Source organism: Haliotis cracherodii, unplaced genomic scaffold (assembly GCF_022045235.1).
Source record: "Haliotis cracherodii isolate W230 unplaced genomic scaffold, xgHalCrac1.p SCAF_6, whole genome shotgun sequence".
Taxonomy (NCBI): Eukaryota; Metazoa; Mollusca; class Gastropoda; order Lepetellida; family Haliotidae; genus Haliotis; species Haliotis cracherodii.
In genome coordinates this window covers 38,529,048-38,548,693 of record NW_027266319.1, presented here as the reverse complement: position 1 = coordinate 38,548,693, position 19,646 = coordinate 38,529,048, and the positions used below count along the sequence as shown (strand labels likewise).

General features: G+C 36.9%; 1 protein-coding gene across 1 annotated transcript in view; it reads right to left on the bottom strand.

The window, feature by feature from the left end:
* Positions 1 to 154: 154 nt before the first annotated feature.
* The window catches only part of LOC139446420 (voltage-dependent calcium channel subunit alpha-2/delta-3-like), a 312,880-nt gene continuing 293,388 nt past the window's right edge, over positions 155 to 19,646 (bottom strand). The window contains exons 28-34 of the mRNA XM_071227746.1: positions 19,515 to 19,583; positions 18,807 to 18,877; positions 18,558 to 18,636; positions 17,817 to 17,869; positions 14,879 to 14,934; positions 12,456 to 12,693; positions 155 to 338 (exon numbers count right to left, since the gene is read on the bottom strand). Of these exons, the coding sequence (XP_071083847.1) occupies positions 155 to 338; positions 12,456 to 12,693; positions 14,879 to 14,934; positions 17,817 to 17,869; positions 18,558 to 18,636; positions 18,807 to 18,877; positions 19,515 to 19,583 (750 nt within the window). The remainder of the gene's footprint in view (positions 339 to 12,455; positions 12,694 to 14,878; positions 14,935 to 17,816; positions 17,870 to 18,557; positions 18,637 to 18,806; positions 18,878 to 19,514; positions 19,584 to 19,646) is intronic.

The window sequence follows — 19,646 nt, the reverse complement described above, 5'->3', positions numbered from 1 at the left end:
GACTATATGGAACACTCAATCCTCTATAGTCTGCTCTTACAACTAGCATTGGGTACTGGGACTATATGGAACACTCAATCCTATTTAGTCATCTATTACAATAAGCATGGGGTACTGGGACTATATGGACCACTCAATCCTCTTTAGTCATCTATTACAACAAGCATTGGGTACTGGGAACAATGCTGACCCAGAATGCCCACAGGCACACCACATAAAGGATATATTTAATCTTCTCTGGAGTGATGGACGTTTCATCCCCTTCTCCACAGCTGCAGTTGGCGGCTGCCACCACCAGGATCATGTTCGTGTCGCGGATCCAGCGCACGATGTACGTCCTGTGACATTCAATTCGTGGAGAGAAAAACACAGACTGTTAGTATCACAGATCCAAACACAAACATATTTACACCATATTTCGTCTTGTCCACGATACCTGCTAAGAACTGATGCTTGATTATTCCAAGATGATGTATCAGAGTTAGATTTGAACTTTGAGATGCATCATGCATACTATAGGTAATGACTAGGACTTGAGTATGCAGAAGCAGACAGGACAACCCCTTACCGAAGCATGCAGGTTTAATATACTTGAAAATCATTATATTATCTAAAATAGTTTTACATTTGAAATAAACAAATCATAATTCACCATGGGGCTATGTTATTTCAACCTTCTTTCAATGTCAAAATGATTTGTCTACAGGGCAGATAGTTATTTTTTCATCAAACTTTTTCATTTAGAATAACATAATTTATACTGAGTAACATTTTATGCAAATTGAAAGTCTAATCTATGAGTGTCTGCTGTAGCAGTGCTGAAATAAATATAGAAATGAAATAAATATTATGGAATGTTTTCACAAATATATTTGATGACAAGAAATCAATTTCTTTTGCCTGTTCAATTTATAAGAAACTCAAATATGTCGCAGGTATATCCTCTTTTATCATCTCGAGAAAATGTCAAGATGATAATTTGTATAGGTTATGATAATTTTGAAAATATTTTATCTTCTAAATCTCACAAGGAGGTGAAAATGTTCCATGATCCATATGAGTGTCAAAGCTATGAATAATAATCAACCACAACTAGCTATGACACTAATTGTATGCCCATGCTGCAAAAAAAGGAACATTTCAAATGTGCATAAAGTGAATTTTAGGTGAGTAAAAGTTGAAAATTCAGCTGAGTATTTTTTCATCTACAAAATAAGCACACACTTTAAAAGAGCCTGGACATTACTTTTTATTCACAATATGAATCAATGGAAATCATTTTTAAATGAACAAAATGTTGTTTGGCTAATGTTTGATAAAAACATGTCTGGAAATTTTGCTGCCAAATTTAGCCAAAGGGAGATAAGTCATTCCAACTTACCTGCCCAATCACGTTCTATACACAATAACAGGATCTTTTCAGCTATATATTGTCATCATAGAGACATAATAATCAGAAATGCCTTTGTTTGTCCAGTATCTTTTAAAACATGAATGCCCTAGCATGAATTTTCTACTGTAGACATTTTCCTAACACTGTCTATCAAAACACATCTATATTATAAATACATAAGAGGCATTCAGTCACTATCTATTCCACACACAGTTGTGTATTTGCAGAGTGCTTGTTTTCATCTACACTGTAAATGTTTAATCCTTATTTGAAATTTCCTTTTTTCTATTCTAAAAAACACAAGTATACCATTGCACTATATTGCGCGAGAAAAAGTTGAAAACAGTGATTGTCAGTAGTTTGAGCCAGTGAATAGTTCCAATGGCTATGGTTTAGTTTCAACCAAAAGAACACAAACCTCAATGTACTACCGTTAAACAAATATGCTTTATGTTTTTAAAAAATAAATTTCCTAAAATAATTAAAATTTAAAGAGTTCATGCTCGTCAACAATGCTGTTGAGAATGCTGTTGAAAAATCATTCCTCAAATTTAAAATGATTTTATAGCGTATTTAAGAACTGAAAACTTGAGCATCAGAAAGCAGTACCATGCATGTACATGCAAATTATCAACAACTGGCAGCAGCTACACAGATCTCGATGTAGGATTTAGTTCTCTTTGCAATGAACATATTAACAATGACTACTTTAACAAAGTCACTATTGAACCACCTAGCAAAAGAAATATTGCAAATGGAGTAGTTCTAATACAAAACATTTGAAAAATCATGAAATACTTCAACATCAATGGTCTAAAGATTAAAGGACTATTTGTTTTGACTGAATTTATTTCGACTGAATTTTTAAAGGTATTTTTTAAGTAAAAGATTGATTAAATTTAAACGTTTAAAGATTTTTACAAAATAACAGATTCAGTTGACCCTGAAGGCACAACTGTATGTCTGCCGTTCTTCTTTTTCAAATAGTTCTGAGTTGATGCGAAATGTAAGATAGAAACATGAATAGAACATCACATCCAGATCTTACAAAGTTAAGTCCAAGCTTAAACAGTGAGGTGTAAACATATCGCGACCGAAATGGCAGCCATGTATATACTTACCGCTGTTTCCAAATATATAGAAAACTGTAATATCCAATTTACAAAACTAGTCATAGGGAAAGTAGCACAAAATGCTGCCATTCTGCACTAGTGCAATGGTACAGTTGCGTTTTAAGTACCAAAGGTATTGAGGAAGATAGTATGAAAATTGCATTGAACAGTAAATATGTGTGGTAGGATAATAGTATGTATGATGTATAAAATTTGTGAAAAATCAGCTTGTCAGTGTGCTATTATCTGCAGTGATCGAGGCACATGGGGCAAGACAAATTGGAGAAAGATTTGCAACACTTCTACACCCCTGAACCAAAAGTATACTAACCCAAAAGAAGTTAAAGAAAACTTGATTTTTTTATGACTTCAGTTAATCTGTAATGACACGACAGATTAACTAAAAATCATATGTAGAATTGGGTGTTCTTTATCTTCTTTTGAGTAGTATAATATGACAGATTAACTATTGTCATTTGAACAGATCTGGGCCCTGTTCCACAAAGCGATCTTAGTGCTTCGTTGATTGCAAGCCTATGAAAAAGTATGGGAGTTACGATAAACTTAGCACTAAGATCACTTGTTGGAAGAGGTTGAAGGTGTTCTTGAACCTCTTTTGAGTAGCATATATGACTTGAAAAACATCAGTACCAAATTGCAGATATATCAGAGCAACTTATGAAGTGATAATCAATTATCATTTGCTGAAACATTTCAGCATCTATAAAGTATTTAATATGGAAAAAAGTAAATTCTGCCCTGCCTGCTGAGTCAATGCCCTAGTCAATACTTTGACACACATATAAAATTGTAAGTTTTTGTAAACTTTTATGAACTTTCAAGAGAGATAATGTTTTGGAGTTTCTATTTTGTATTAAATTTCATGAATCAAGCAGCTGAAATATAATGATTGTTGTGAAAAACATTCACTTTTCACTCCAATATATTGCAACTGTTTTATTTAATAACAAAATAAATGCATGATGTATTATTTTTTATGAAAATCAATTTCAACTGAAACTTTTTCAGCTGACATATAGGTCCATGAAATAAACATATCATTAATTTAATCACACATCTGTGACGATGTTATGAAATGCATTTTTTCTTCAATTTTATAAGTATGCAAAATATTTACAATCAGATTTCAATCAAAAGCAAAGTTTCATCACCAAAATCATTCGGGGGAGGAAAGGAAGAGTTTGATGTTTCTGCCAGAACACACTAAAAAAACAAATTATCAGAAATTAATGGTTCACATGGAAGTCAAGCTGACCAATATGCTTTTTTTAAATCAGTGAAAACCAGATTAAGAGAAGTAGCTCAGATAGGAAACTAAACCTGTATCACAATCCAAACAAATATTTCAAGAGTTGAAAATATCAATGATACCATACCAAAAAGTGATTTTTCAATTAAAAAAATACAAATATATAAGCAATAGGATGATGAAATTGCAGGTTTTTAGACAAAAACAGGAATGGGAAGTTGTAGAAAGGTTGCAAAATTCTTCCAAGATGTCTGCCATGTCATGCCGAGGTTTCTATCTCCACTGCAGTTGAACTAAACAGGGCTACGAGAGCTAATCAGAAACAATTGGAGCACACTCACATGCAGAATGGATGGGGTGGTCACATGACATTGCACATATCACAAGAAATAAGCACGATGGAACAAAGTAGTTTCTTAAGGTCAAAGATACACAAAGCATCCACTGAAAAATTCAATTTCTAAAGTGAAATAATATAATTCCAAATTTCAAAAGTAAATTTTGTATCTTAAATACTAGATTTTGTAATCTTTAGACAGTCATAACTATATTAACATATTTTTGATAATAGGTTTAAAAACAGAAAATTTGCCTGTTATGGTCTGTAAATGTTCTTGGTTATTCAATATGAATGACAGAAATCAAAATACAGAGGGTGAAACAAAGAGCTTCCATCTAACTTAATCCCTGTGTGATTCCGTCTAACTTAATTCTCCTGTGATATGACCATGCCATGGATTATCTACTTATCTAATGCCAAACAATATCTTCGGCATTTTAGAGTTTCCTCGAGACTACAACTGCAGAAAAGAGTGTGTATCATATTTTATCATTAGACCATTCAGCTGACACATTCTAAAGTCAGTTTTATCATTCTACCAACAAATCATGGACTCCTCACATTCATCATCTGAAACATATTCAATTATTCCCTCATTTTTGTATCAGTGTGTGTCCTTATCACATTTTCTCTCACAACAGTGTGTGTGCTTATGACATTTTCTCTCTCACAACAGTGTGTGTGCTTATGACATTTTCTCTCTCAACAGTGTGTGTCCTTATCACATTGCCTCTCTCACAACAGTGTGTGTCCTTATCACTTTTCCTCTCTCACAACAGTGTTTGTCCATATCACATTCTCTCTCACAACAGTGTGTGTCCTTATCACATTTTCTCTCTCACAACAGTGTGTGCTTATGACATTTTCTCTCACAACAGTGTGTGCTTATGACATTTTCTCTCTCAACAGTGTGTGTCCTTATCACATTGCCTCTCTCACAACAGTGTGTGTCCTTATCACTTTTCCTCTCACAACAATGTGTGTCCTTATCACATTGCCTCTCTCACAACAGTGTGTGTCCTTATCACATTGCCTCCCTCACAACAGTGTGTGTCCTTATCACTTTTCCTCTCACAACAGTGTGTGTCCTTATCACTTTTCCTCTCACAACAGTGTGTGTCCTTATCACATTGCCTCTCTCACAACAGTGTGTGTCCTTATCACTTTTCCTCTCACAACAATGTGTGTCCTTATCACATTGCCTCTCTCACAACAGTGTGTGTCCTTATCACATTGCCTCCCTCACAACAGTGTGTGTCCTTATCACTTTTCCTCTAACAACAGTGTGTGTCCTTATCACTTTTCCTCTCACAACAGTGTGTGTCCTTATCACATTGCCTCTCTCACAACAGTGTGTGTCCTTATCACATTGCTTCTCTCACAACAGTGTGTGTCCTTATCACATTTATTTTTGTCTCACCAGTGTGTGTCCTTATCACATTGCCTCTCTCACAACAGTTTGTGTCCTTATCACATTGCCTCTCTCACAACAGTGTGTGTCCTTATCACATTCTATCTCATCCACAGTGTGTGTCCTTATCACATTGCCTCTCTCACAACATTGTGTGTCCTTATCACATTGCCTCTCTCACAACAGTGTGTGTCCTTATCACATTGCCTCTCTCACAACAGTGTGTGTCCTTATCACATTGCTTCTCTCACAACAGTGTGTGTCCTTATCACATTGCCTCTCTCACAACAGTGTGTGTCCTTATCACATTGCCTCTCTTACAACAGTGTGTGTCCTTATCACATTGCTTCTCTCACAACAGTGTGTGTCCTTATCACATTTTCTATCTCAACAGTGTGTGTCCTTATCACATTCTATCTCTTCCGTAGTGTGTGTCCTTATCACATTCTATCTCTTCCACAGTGTGTTTCCTTATCACATTCTATCTCTTCCGTAGTGTGTGTCCTTATCACATTCTATCTCTTCCGTAGTGTGTGTCCTTATCACATTCTATCTCTTCCACAGTGTGTGTCCTTATCACATTCTATCTCTTCCGTAGTGTGTTTCCTTATCACATTCTATCTCTTCAGTAGTGTGTGTCCTTATCACATTCTATCTCTTCCACAGTGTGTGTCCTTATCACATTCTATCCCTTCCACAGTGTGTGTCCTTATCACATTCTATCTCTTCCGTAGTGTGTGTCCTTATCACATTCTATCTCTTCCACAGTGTGTGTCCTTATCACATTCTATCTCTTCCGTAGTGTGTTTCCTTATCACATTCTATCTCTTCAGTAGTGTGTGTCCTTATCACATTCTATCTCTTCCACAGTGTGTGTCCTTATCACATTCTATCCCTTCCACAGTGTGTGTCCTTATCACATTCTATCTCTTCCGTAGTGTGTGTCCTTATCACATTCTATCTCTTCAGTAGTGTGTGTCCTTATCACATTCTATCTCTTCCGTAGTGTGTTTCCTTATCACATTCTATCTCTTCCGTAGTGTGTTTCCTTATCACATTCTATCTCTTCCACAGTGTGTGTCCTTATCACATTCTATCCCTTCCACAGTGTGTGTCCTTATCACATTCTATCTCTTCCACAGTGTGTTTCCTTATCACATTCTATCTCTTCCGTAGTGTGTGTCCTTATCACATTCTATCTCTTCCGTAGTGTGTGTCCTTATCACATTCTATCTCTTCCACAGTGTGTGTCCTTATCACATTCTATCTCTTCCGTAGTGTGTTTCCTTATCACATTCTATCTCTTCCGTAGTGTGTGTCCTTATCACATTCTATCTCTTCCACAGTGTGTGTCCTTATCACATTCTATCTCTTCCACAGTGTGTGTCCTTATCACATTCTATCTCTTCCGTAGTGTGTTTCCTTATCACATTCTATCTCTTCCGTAGTGTGTGTCCTTATCACATTCTATCTCTTCCACAGTGTGTGTCCTTATCACATTCTATCTCTTCCACAGTGTGTGTCCTTATCACATTCTATCTCTTCCGTAGTGTGTGTCCTTATCACATTCTATCTCTTCAGTAGTGTGTGTCCTTATCACATTCTATCTCTTCCACAGTGTGTGTCCTTATCACATTCTATCCCTTCCGTAGTGTGTGTCCTTATCACATTCTATCTCTTCCACAGTGTGTGTCCTTATCACATTCTATCTCTTCAGTAGTGTGTGTCCTTATCACATTCTATCTCTTCCACAGTGTGTGTCCTTATCAAATTCTATCTCTTCAGTAGTGTGTGTCCTTATCACATTCTATCTCTTCAGTAGTGTGTGTCCTTATCACATTCTATCTCTTCCACAGTGTGTGTCCTTATCAAATTCTATCTCTTCCGTAGTGTGTGTCCTTATCACATTCTATCTCTTCCACAGTGTGTGTCCTTATCACATTCTATCCCTTCCACAGTGTGTGTCCTTATCACATTCTATCTCTTCCGTAGTGCGTGTCCTTATCACATTCTATCCCTTCCACAGTGTGTGTATTCCTTATCAATGTGTTTATTCTGCAAAACCTTGTCAAGGGCATCTCATGAATCAAGTATTTCAACTCCTGCTTACAACACATTACAAGACTGTGACTGAGAATCGGTTTTAAATATTAATATCTAACCTGTATTCTCATACAAGTTTCTCCAGTCTTGAAACAAAAAGTTGCCTACACAGCCATGTTGTTTCTGCTATGGATCAACATTCCATAATAGAAATCATCACCAGTCAGATTTCACGTTTAGTTCAGCTAATGTTCTTTTTCTCTTTTCTTTTAATATCATATACCACATTCAGCAACTATCAAGGCTGCCTGTAAATAAAAATGTCTGGCAAAACAATCCAGTGGTTGATATTCTGAGCAACATCCTATACCGTCTTACAACAAGCAATAGCATTCTGGGGACCCATTCTAATGCGATCAACCAAGTCACCATGCCTGACCACCAATACCAATTTAGTTTGTGAGGAGCTATATGTTACCAATATTTGGGCTAGTAAAAAACCCTGTTGTTTCTAAGACTAAATGGGCGACACCATATTCCTTGCTCTACAGAATGAAGACACAACTTGTATACATTTTTATTAGACTGCATCATCCCAAACAGATAAATGAGCGCTTCATCATGAGTAAAGATACTAACTCTCACCAGTAAAGTACCATCTCTACCACTAATAATACTCACAATCTCACCCAAGTAATAATACTCACAAGCTCACCCTAGCAATAATACCCACTGATCCTTATAGTACTCACTCACTCACCATAATAATAATACTCACTAACTGCTAATACTATCTCACCCTACTGATAATACTAACTGACTGCAAGTACTATCTCACCTTAGTAACAATACTGACTGCATGTACTATCTCACCTTAGTAACAATACTGACTGCATGTACTATCTCACCCTAGTAACAATACTGACTGCATGTACTATCTCACCCTAGTAACAATACTGACTGCATGTACTATCTCACCCTAGTAACAATACTGACTGCATGTACTATCTCACCTTAGTAACAATACTGACTGCATGTACTATCTCACCTTAGTAACAATACTGACTGCATGTACTATCTCACCCTAGTAACAATACTGATTGCATGTACTATCTCACCCTAGTAACAATACTGACTGCATGTACTATCTCACCCTAGTAACAATACTGACTGCATGTACTATCTCACCCTAGTAACAATACTGACTGCATGTACTATCTCACCTTAGTAACAATACTGACTGCATGTACTATCTCACCCTAGTAACAATACTGACTGCATGTACTATCTCACCTTAGTAACAATACTGACTGCATGTACTATCTCACCCTAGTAACAATACTGACTGCATGTACTATCTCACCTTAGTAACAATACTGACTGCATGTACTATCTCACCTTAGTAACAATACTGACTGCATGTACTATCTCACCCTAGTAACAATACTGACTGCATGTACTATCTCACCCTAGTAACAATACTGACTGCATGTACTATCTCACCCTAGTAACAATACTGACTGCATGTACTATCTCACCTTAGTAACAATACTGACTGCATGTACTATCTCACCTTAGTAACAATACTGACTGCATGTACTATCTCACCCTAGTAACAATACTGACTGCATGTACTATCTCACCTTAGTAACAATACTGACTGCATGTACTATCTCACCTTAGTAACAATACTGACTGCATGTACTATCTCACCCTAGTAACAATACTGATTGCATGTACTATCTCACCCTAGTAACAATACTGACTGCATGTACTATCTCACCCTAGTAACAATACTGACTGCATGTACTATCTCACCCTAGTAACAATACTGACTGCATGTACTATCTCACCTTAGTAACAATACTGACTGCATGTACTATCTCACCCTAGTAACAATACTGACTGCATGTACTATCTCACCTTAGTAACAATACTGACTGCATGTACTATCTCACCCTAGTAACAATACTGACTGCATGTACTATCTCACCTTAGTAACAATACTGACTGCATGTACTATCTCACCTTAGTAACAATACTGACTGCATGTACTATCTCACCTTAGTAACAATACTGACTGCAAGTACTATCTCACCCTAGTAACAATACTGACTGCATGTACTATCTCACCTTAGTAACAATACTGACTGCATGTACTATCTCACCCTAGTAACAATACTGACTGCATGTACTATCTCACCTTAGTAACAATACTGACTGCAAGTACTATCTCACCCTAGTAACAATACTGACTGCATGTACTATCTCACCTTAGTAACAATACTGACTGCATGTACTATCTCACCCTAATAACAATACTGACTGCATGTACTATCTCACCTTAGTAACAATACTGACTGCATGTACTATCTCACCCTAGTAACAATACTGACTGCATGTACTATCTCACCCTAGTAACAATACTGACTGCATGTACTATCTCACCTTAGTAACAATACTGACTGCATGTACTATCTCACCCTAGTAACAATACTGACTGCATGTACTATCTCACCTTAGTAACAATACTGACTGCATGTACTATCTCACCCTAGTAACAATACTGACTGCATGTACTATCTCACCTTAGTAACAATACTGACTGCATGTACTATCTCACCTTAGTAACAATACTGACTGCAAGTACTATCTCACCCTAGTAACAATACTGACTGCATGTACTATCTCACCTTAGTAACAATACTGATTGCATGTACTATCTCACCTTAGTAACAATACTGACTGCATGTACTATCTCACCTTAGTAACAATACTGATTGCATGTACTATCTCACCTTAGTAACAATACTGACTGCATGTACTATCTCACCTTAGTAACAATACTGACTGCATGTACTATCTCACCCTAGTAACAATACTGACTGCAAGTACTATCTCACCCTAGTAACAATACTGACTGCATGTGCTATCTCACCCTAGTAACAATACTGACTGCATGTACTATCTCACCCTAGTAACAATACTGACTGCATGTACTATCTCACCTTAGTAACAATACTGACTGCAAGTACTATCTCACCTTAGTAACAATACTGACTGCATGTACTATCTCACCCTAGTAACAATACTGACTGCAAGTACTATCTCACCTTAGTAACAATACTGACTGCATGTACTATCTCACCCTAGTAACAATACTGACTGCATGTACTATCTCACCCTAGTAACAATACTGACTGCATGTACTATCTCACCCTAGTAACAATACTGACTGCATGTACTATCTCACCCTAGTAACAATACTGACTGCAAGTACTATCTCACCTTAGTAACAATACTGACTGCATGTACTATCTCACCCTAGTAACAATACTGACTGCAAGTACTATCTCACCTTAGTAACAATACTGACTGCAAGTACTATCTCACCCTAGTAACAATACTGACTGCATGTACTATCTCACCTTAGTAACAATACTGACTGCATGTACTATCTCACCCTAGTAACAATACTGACTGCATGTACTATCTCACCTTAGTAACAATACTGACTGCAAGTACTATCTCACCTTAGTAACAATACTGACTGCATGTACTATCTCACCCTAGTAACAATACTGACTGCATGTACTATCTCACCCTAGTAACAATACTGACTGCATGTACTATCTCACCTTAGTAACAATACTGACTGCATGTACTATCTCACCCTAGTAACAATACTGACTGCATGTACTATCTCACCTTAGTAACAATACTGACTGCATGTACTATCTCACCCTTGTAGTAATACTCACTGATTGCAGGTACTATCTCACCCTAGTAACAATACTGACTGCATGTACTATCTCACCCTTGTAGTAATACTCACTGATTGCAGGTACTATCTCACCCTAGTAATACTACTCGCTAATTGCAAGTACTATCTCATACTAGTAATGATACTGATTGAAAGTACTATCTCACCCTTGTAATAATACTAACTGCAAGTACTATCAATATTCCAGTAACAATGAGTCAATGCTTACTTAGCATGATGCGTGATTCTTGAGCGCAGGAAAGATGGCAAAATCTATGCTATGTATTTCTGACAAATTCAGTATTATTTCATCCATATGTTGGTCAATACTCAGGACAGCATGAAATCCATCAGGGTATGATTCTACACAAATGCATCCATCTCAATGCCATAGTGACAAGGACGCAGCTTTGTTGATGGTTAACAAAACTAAATAGAAAAAAACATGGCAATTCTGTGTATTTCCATATATATACTTACTATAAATGAGCAATATCGAAATGTATAAAAGAATTGAAAGAAGATAACTATATAAACATTCTAATACATCATGCATTCATAATAAAATGTATTTTTGACATATGCAATTTTAGTTACATGCCACCACATGAAGTTATATTCCATTTTCTCTTTTAAACTAACTCTAACATATTTAGAGGGTAATGCAAAGTGTGAAATACTTCTAAGCTATTCCAATGCAGCATGCCTGTCCAAAATGCTAAAGATACAAATATCTTCATCAGAAGATGGAGTCCATACCATGGCCTTCATCATGTTGTTGTAAGAACACATAACTTACTCACTCTTCATCCACAATGTAAATAATCATACGCCATTACTCTAAATTTTATTTGATTGGCTCATGAAATGATTGAGTCCTTGGCAACATAAATATCATGTTAGTTCAGATAAAGTGAGACTAAGTTTATTATTAAACATTGTCAGTAATGGGTAAAAATAGTTGCTGAAATATTAAAAGAATTAAATCCAAACAAAACTCAAAAGTATTCTTAAACCTACACTGTTATACTTCAATACATGAGATTAAAAAATATTAGGATACTAAATGTAGGACAAAGTAGGACCACTAGGACAAAATACTCCCGTGCTATAAAGTACCCACCGATTGTGGCTCATTCGACTGCATCCACAGCTGGTGATGGATTTGGTCAAACCGTTCCTGTTAACTTTATGGAATGTTGAAACATTGAGAGCATACAGACGAACAGTCTTGTCACATGCTTCGAAGTCTACGACATAGTCAACGTTTGGACGCTCCTGAGTTTCAGGCCGGACCATTAATCCAATGTAGAACTGGAGATCAGGATCGGCAATGTCCTTCATGTCTTCAAAGTCCCCACCTGCAAGGTGGAAGCCATATAAAGAATTGGTTTTCAGGCAAAGTTTTTTTGGAAAATATAGTGCTGGCGGGTGGAGTCTTTTTTTTTAGGTTGTTCATACTAGTATGTAACCAAATTAACAGTTGTGTAAACAAATAAACAATGTGTACAATCAACCCGGGAAAGGCCTCCCTAAATAAATGTATTCCTTGATGAGTAAAATACTTGAATAGTGGACTAGGAATATTAAAGGATTTTATTTGTTTTTGCTTTCAAAATGGAAATAAAAACGAAACATGTAACGAACTATATAATGATGAGGCTGTGAACCAAGACCTATAGACCTATATACATGAGTTGGCGATGTGAATTGTAGTAATGTCACATTCAAGATTAGAAGCATTTAATTAGTGATGTTCATGCATGGGTGTGTGTGTGGCTGCTTGTACTAGTCAGCACTATAATGCAGATTTTATAGTGCTAGCCCACTGAGATACCATGACGCAGTTTAACATGAATACCCCACTCAGACACAGTATACTGACTCAAGGGCGACCAGTCCTTGTTTTAGCCTCTTAATGCTGGGCAGGGTAACAACAAGTACCATATTTTCAACATCTTTTGGTATCATCTTTTGGATCGAACCCAGGCCCTTCGTCTCTCCGGGCAGATACACTGTCTGCTCGGACATGGAGGTGGTTATACACACTGAGAAAACTGGATCATCACTACTGGCAAATACAGGAGAGTGAGTTTGGTTTAACGCTGTTTTGAACAGTATTTTAGTTATACCACGTTGCATCAGCTCAATATTGGAAGAAAGCCAAAAGTGATACAGATCCAAGACAATTACCATCTGGGTGAAACCCATGAGCACGGCCATAGTGCTGACAAACCTAAAATCTGGTATACAATCATACCATCAGAGGTTACTGGCAAGTCAAAGGGACATAACTCTGCACAGGGAAGAGAGGCTTCTAAGACAACCTGGCCACTCACAATGAGCTTCGTTATGACCTAATTTACAAATTCAACTGCCATATTTCTTATAACAATGGGGGACACGGGTGGCCCAGTCATCTAAGGTGCTGCGATTCACTGTGCAGAGTTGTGTCCCTTGGGCACGCCAGAAACCTATGATTGTGGGTTTGAATCCCAGTTCAACCGATTATGTTTCTAGGTTTGTCAGCACCATACCCGTGCTCATGGGTTTCACTGAAGTGGTAAACGTGCGAGACCTACATCACTTCAAGCTTTCCTCCCACATTGAGCTGACACGTCGCGGCGGCGTTAAACCCAACTCACTCACTCACTCACACTTATAACAATCCATTGTACAAAGTTTTCACATTTGTCACAAAGATAAACCACAGACAACACAGGGTCATATAAAGTAATATATACTACTTAAATAGGTTAAGGATCACTTGATTCTTTCATGTAACTATAGTGTCTAGACTGAAATAAATTGTAAGATTAGGAGGCAAGATTGCAAGAAGTGAATGTGCAACCTTGCTGTTTTATACAAAAAGAATACTGTTGACAAAGCCTCACATATTTTAGAAGATCCATCTCACTTTTAAACTCTTGTTATTCTGTTAACAATCTGGACAGAGATATCTATTTCCGAAAGTTAAATCCAAACGATCCAGGACCTCTTTTATTCCGGTTAGCAATCACTTTTAAACAAATGTTAACTCTTAGTGTTTTCAACCTTTTAATCCAATATCTACAGCACTTGATTCGTATCATGTTCCATGTTACATCTATGCTTTAAATGTGTACCTCCTTGTATCATGTCTTGTGTAACATTTGTGACACTCTGATGTAAAAAAGATTCCCCTACAGGCAATAAAGCATATCTTATTTAATGTTAGTTATTCTGTCATGCCATGACTATAGTATGCTCAAATATGTTTCATAAATTGTTTTAAAATATAACTTTGTATAAATTACTTAATCGTAAATATATTAATTGGTCTCGTCGCTATATGGCTGACATAATGCTGATGCGACATTAAATTTTAACTCACTCACTCACTCACTCACTCATGCCATGACAGATTGAATATAACGATATGAAAGAATCTGGGGATCCTTAACTTTTTTGAGTAGTATAGTTGTGAATGACCTATCATGCAGTATTGGTAGCAATGGAAATTCTGCAGATTATAGTCTGAAAATGATAAAAAGACATCCCACATACCTCTGACGTAATTAACACTATTCAACAGACTATAAAAACTCCACTCGGACAAAAATCTGAAACAAAAAGAGATATATAAGTGGTGAAGGAGGATGTGTTGTAGATGACAAATCCTTTCAAGCAATACTTAGGCATTTAACAAGAGTTGGCTTTGTCCAGGCTGTGTAAAGGTGGGGTGAGATGGGGTTTTACCTTGCTTCCAAGATTATTGCACTTCTATAGCGATGTGCATGCACATGTGTGTGTGGCTGCTTGTACTCGTCCAGACTGATGCTGATTTATAGTGCTAGCACACTGAGATACCATGCCACAGTTTAACATGAATACCCCACTCAGACACAGTATACTGACTCCAAGCCGACCAGTCCTAGTTTTAGCCCCTAATGCCGAGTGTTGACAGGGTAACAACAAGTACCATCTTTAACATCATTTGGTATAACGCGGCCTGGGGATCGAAGCCCGGACCTTCCACTCTCTGGGCGGACGCTTTACCACTAAGTAACAGAGGCGGTCCCTGCGTAAAGGCCTTTCAAGTAATGTGTACAGCAATATCAAATTTGATTTATGAAATGTGGCATTTTACAGTTTTTAATAAGTTCATGAAGTGTAACAACCTTTCAAACAATATTGCAATAAGATATTTCGTTTGTTGTTTAACGCTGCACTTGGCAATAAAAGAGCTCTGTGACAGTGGCCTGTAAATAATTGAGTCAGGACAAACCAGTGATTGATATTATGAGCAACAATCTACACTGTCTGAGTGCATTGACTAAATAACAACCAGGTGACCAAGCCAGACCAACCCATCTACCAAGGTGCCTTGTATACTGAACAAAAGAAGTTAGGGATCATGAATATTTTGGGGGATATTTATTATGAATTGTGTGCTCAGTCTTCACTATAAAAAATATCCCCCAAAATATTCATAATCCCTAACTTTTTTAGCTCAGTACACAACAAGCATAAGTTGCAAGGTACGTTTAAACATGGAATCCCCACACGAATATGGCAAAGAGATCATTGGTCAAGACTTTATGATGACCACACAGTGTTAAGGCCTAAGTACAAACTGGACATTAACCAATGATTAAGTATATTTGTTTGTTTATTTGTTGTTTAACGCCGCACTCAGCAATATTACAGCTATATGATGGCGGTCTGTAAATAATCGAGTCTGGAACAGACAATCCAGTGATTGACATCATGAGCATCGATCCACACATTTGGGATATGAGGCATGCATCAACCAAGTCAGCAAGCCTGACCACTCGATCTTGTTAGTCGCCTCTTACGACAAGCATAGTCACCTTTTACGGCGAGCATGGTTTGCTGAAGACCTATTCTACCCCCGATCTTCACGTATCTATGCTAGTATAAGCTTATATATGAGTAGTGGTACAAAAAGTATGACGGATATTGGTGGTTTCAGGGACTGATGTACACCTGCTCTGAGGCCCAAACCTGGACCAAGTCTGCAACAAATGTTACTAAAAATACCCAAATTGGAATCTGAGTATAACATGGCTGGATATAACGAACTACAAGGGACAGTAGAAATCAGTTTGTTATATATGTTGATTTTTGTTTTCGCTCGAAATGTCCACCATCTTAGCTAAACAAAACACAAGACACAAACACGTTTATACACGTGTCCTTCTGCATGTACCAGGATTCAATTAAAAAGTACCCAATGATACAACTTCAAAACATTTTTCAAAAATGTTTACTGCAATACTCGGAAGAAATTGTATTGAAATTATTACTTTATCATAATAATATGTTCCAATATCATGTTATTCTAGTTACAGCTTTCACTATATACATTTAAAATTATAAAAACCATAAGCATAGCACTGTGGTAAAAAGGTGATTGCTATTGCAGGATTACGTATGGAACAATGTAATTGATGAGTTGACTTAGCAATGTTTGTTTTAAAGACGAGATTAGTCCAATTACATGGACAGGTAAGATTAACATAATGCAAGTTTAACAAGGATGAATCGTAACCAGTGATTGTGTTGATTCGCCACTGATTGCGTACAGCCAATTGTCAGTGACACTTGACACTTGATTTCTCAGTTCGCCATACATGTCACTAATTAGTGGTATTTGGGCTTGTTGGTGATCAGATATCAGTTTGCTATATACATTAGTTCACTGTAGAGAGTTCTTTATATACGTAAATGTTATGTGATAATATATATAGGAGATAAATCGGGGATTTTTTAACAGTCCGTTGTATCCTTTTGTTCGCTCTATCCATGTTCGTTATATGCATGTTCGTTACATCTGTGTTCGTTATATATGTGTTTGTTATATCCGTGTTTGTTATATCCGTGTTCGTTATATCTGTGTTCTACTGTAATAATTCCTAATTTGCAATTCATGTTCTTATAGTCATAACTAATATCAAGGCTTTTTTAGGTGACTTGTATTTCACTGATAGCAGGGCCATCTAAGAGGGAGAGACTTTCATATAACTGCATTGAATGCAATATTCAAATATAATTTTAAAATACCTCTGAAGGTAAGAAAAATCTTCTGAAAATCCCAGTTTTGAAAAACATAACCCTTTTTTCCAGATTTACCCATTTTAGTTAAGAATCCTACATTTATTCTTGGGGTAAGTCTAGTAGTGAGCTATGTGCTTGTGCAAAGGACCTGGTTTGACATCACAAATGAAAAGTCTGACCCTTTTTGGTAAAGTGGCGCCATTATTAGGCCAGACTAATTATATTCTTTGTTTTTCAAACTCACCAGTCTCTTTTTAGACATTTAAACAAGAAAGAATTTCCTCAACAGGAAATAACTGCATCAGTAACTTGTATGTCAGAGGTTATCACTAAATTGCTATTTTTACTGAACTCTCTAGCAAATATTGGCAGCACCCAAACATTAAACATCAAAGAGGGGGCTGTGTATATTACACATACTTACATAACACTTTCCGCAATAGTCCACATTAACCAACTAAATATTTTTGACAGTGGCTGAAAAATAAAAAGATATATTCAATACACAGTTTTGAGGTAACAGACAATGGACACATGAACCAAAGGATTTAGAGCATACTTAGAAAACATATTTCCAATCATTTCATTTCAAATATAATCTTAAAGTAGGAAGCCCAGTTAAAGTAATTCGCCATGCAGAGTTGCATCCCTTGGGCACACCAGAAAACTGTGGGTTTGAATCCCGGTTCGCTCCAATTATGTTTCCAGGTCTGTCAGCATCATAACCGTGCTTGTGGGTTTCACCAAAGTGATAAATGACTGAGACCTGTCTCAATTCAACCTGGCCACTCACAATGAGCTTCGTTATGACCTAATTTACAAATTTAACTGCCATATTTCTTATAACAATGGGGGGCACCGGTGGTCCAGTCGTCTAAGGTGCCGCGATTCACTGTGCAGAGTTGTGTCCCTTGGGCACGCCAGAAACCTATGATTGTGGGTTCGAATCCCGGTTCGACTGATTTTGTTTCTAGGTTTGTCAGCACCATACCCGTGCTCATGGGTTTCACTGAAGTGGTAAACGTCCGAGACCTACATCACTTCAGGCTTACCTCACACATTAAGCTGAGACGCCAAGATATAACTTGAATCCAACTCACTCACTCAGTTGTCAAATTGCTTGCTTCTGACAAACGATGTCACTCATATACATAAACTGACTTACATTTGTTAGCAATGGTGCAGCGCTCTCTTGGTCACTGGCATATATTTTACACATCCCTTGATAGTCAGTGATGTTGGCTCTGAAGACAAACAAGTCAATGAAGAATGTATAACCAATATGTTCATGCAATGCAGCCGTATACAATCAATGTACAAACATCATGGAGATATGTTGTGCAGATGATGTTCCCCTTACCACAATCACTAAAATATTCAAAGTTTCCATAAATAAAAGAACGGAACAACTTACGTGTTATAAATATTTTCTCGAATTAATTCTTCTAATAAAGAGTTGTCCACCATCCCGAAAAATTTCCCTGTCTGTAAAATAAAGACACATTCAACATCAATGACACCAATCCATTCAAAAGTGATGTGATTTCCTTTCACAGCTGTTTGTTTATGAACATAATACTACAGAAATTACACATACATTTAGTGATTTCATTGTCTATACATTGTTGCATTTTTAAACTTCTAGCTAATACTGCTGGCTCCAACTGAAATTCTTTGACATCACATGTTCATTAACACCTGTATATCTGAAAACAATTAATGTTTATCTCTTAATTTAATTTAATTAAATTCAACCTTGATCAGGTTTTATCAATGGCCATACTAATCTTTCTGTCTAAAAGTCCCAAAGTTTAAGGAAACAATGTTAACTCCTACTCTTTTATCACTACAGATATTTCCCCATGAAGATCCGAGTTAGAACTGGTCTTCACCAAGCCATGCTTGTCGTAAGAGGTGACTAATGGGATGGGTGGTCAGCTCACTGACTTAGTTGATGCATGTCATTGTATCCCAATTGTTTAGATCGATACTTGTGATGTCAATCACTAGATTGTTTGGACCAGACTTGATCATTTACTGAACATCATCATTTAGCTGGAATATTGCAGAGTGTAGCGTTTAACAACAAACAAACAATGACTATTTAACTTATCATACTTACATCATTTCCATCCTTGTTATTGGATGCCATTACAAAGCCACTGTGGTCTAGGAGGTAGCAGTTCAAATACTGGCAACAAACATTATGACATGTCAGTACAGAACAGATTCAAATTCTATGAAGGTTGCAGAT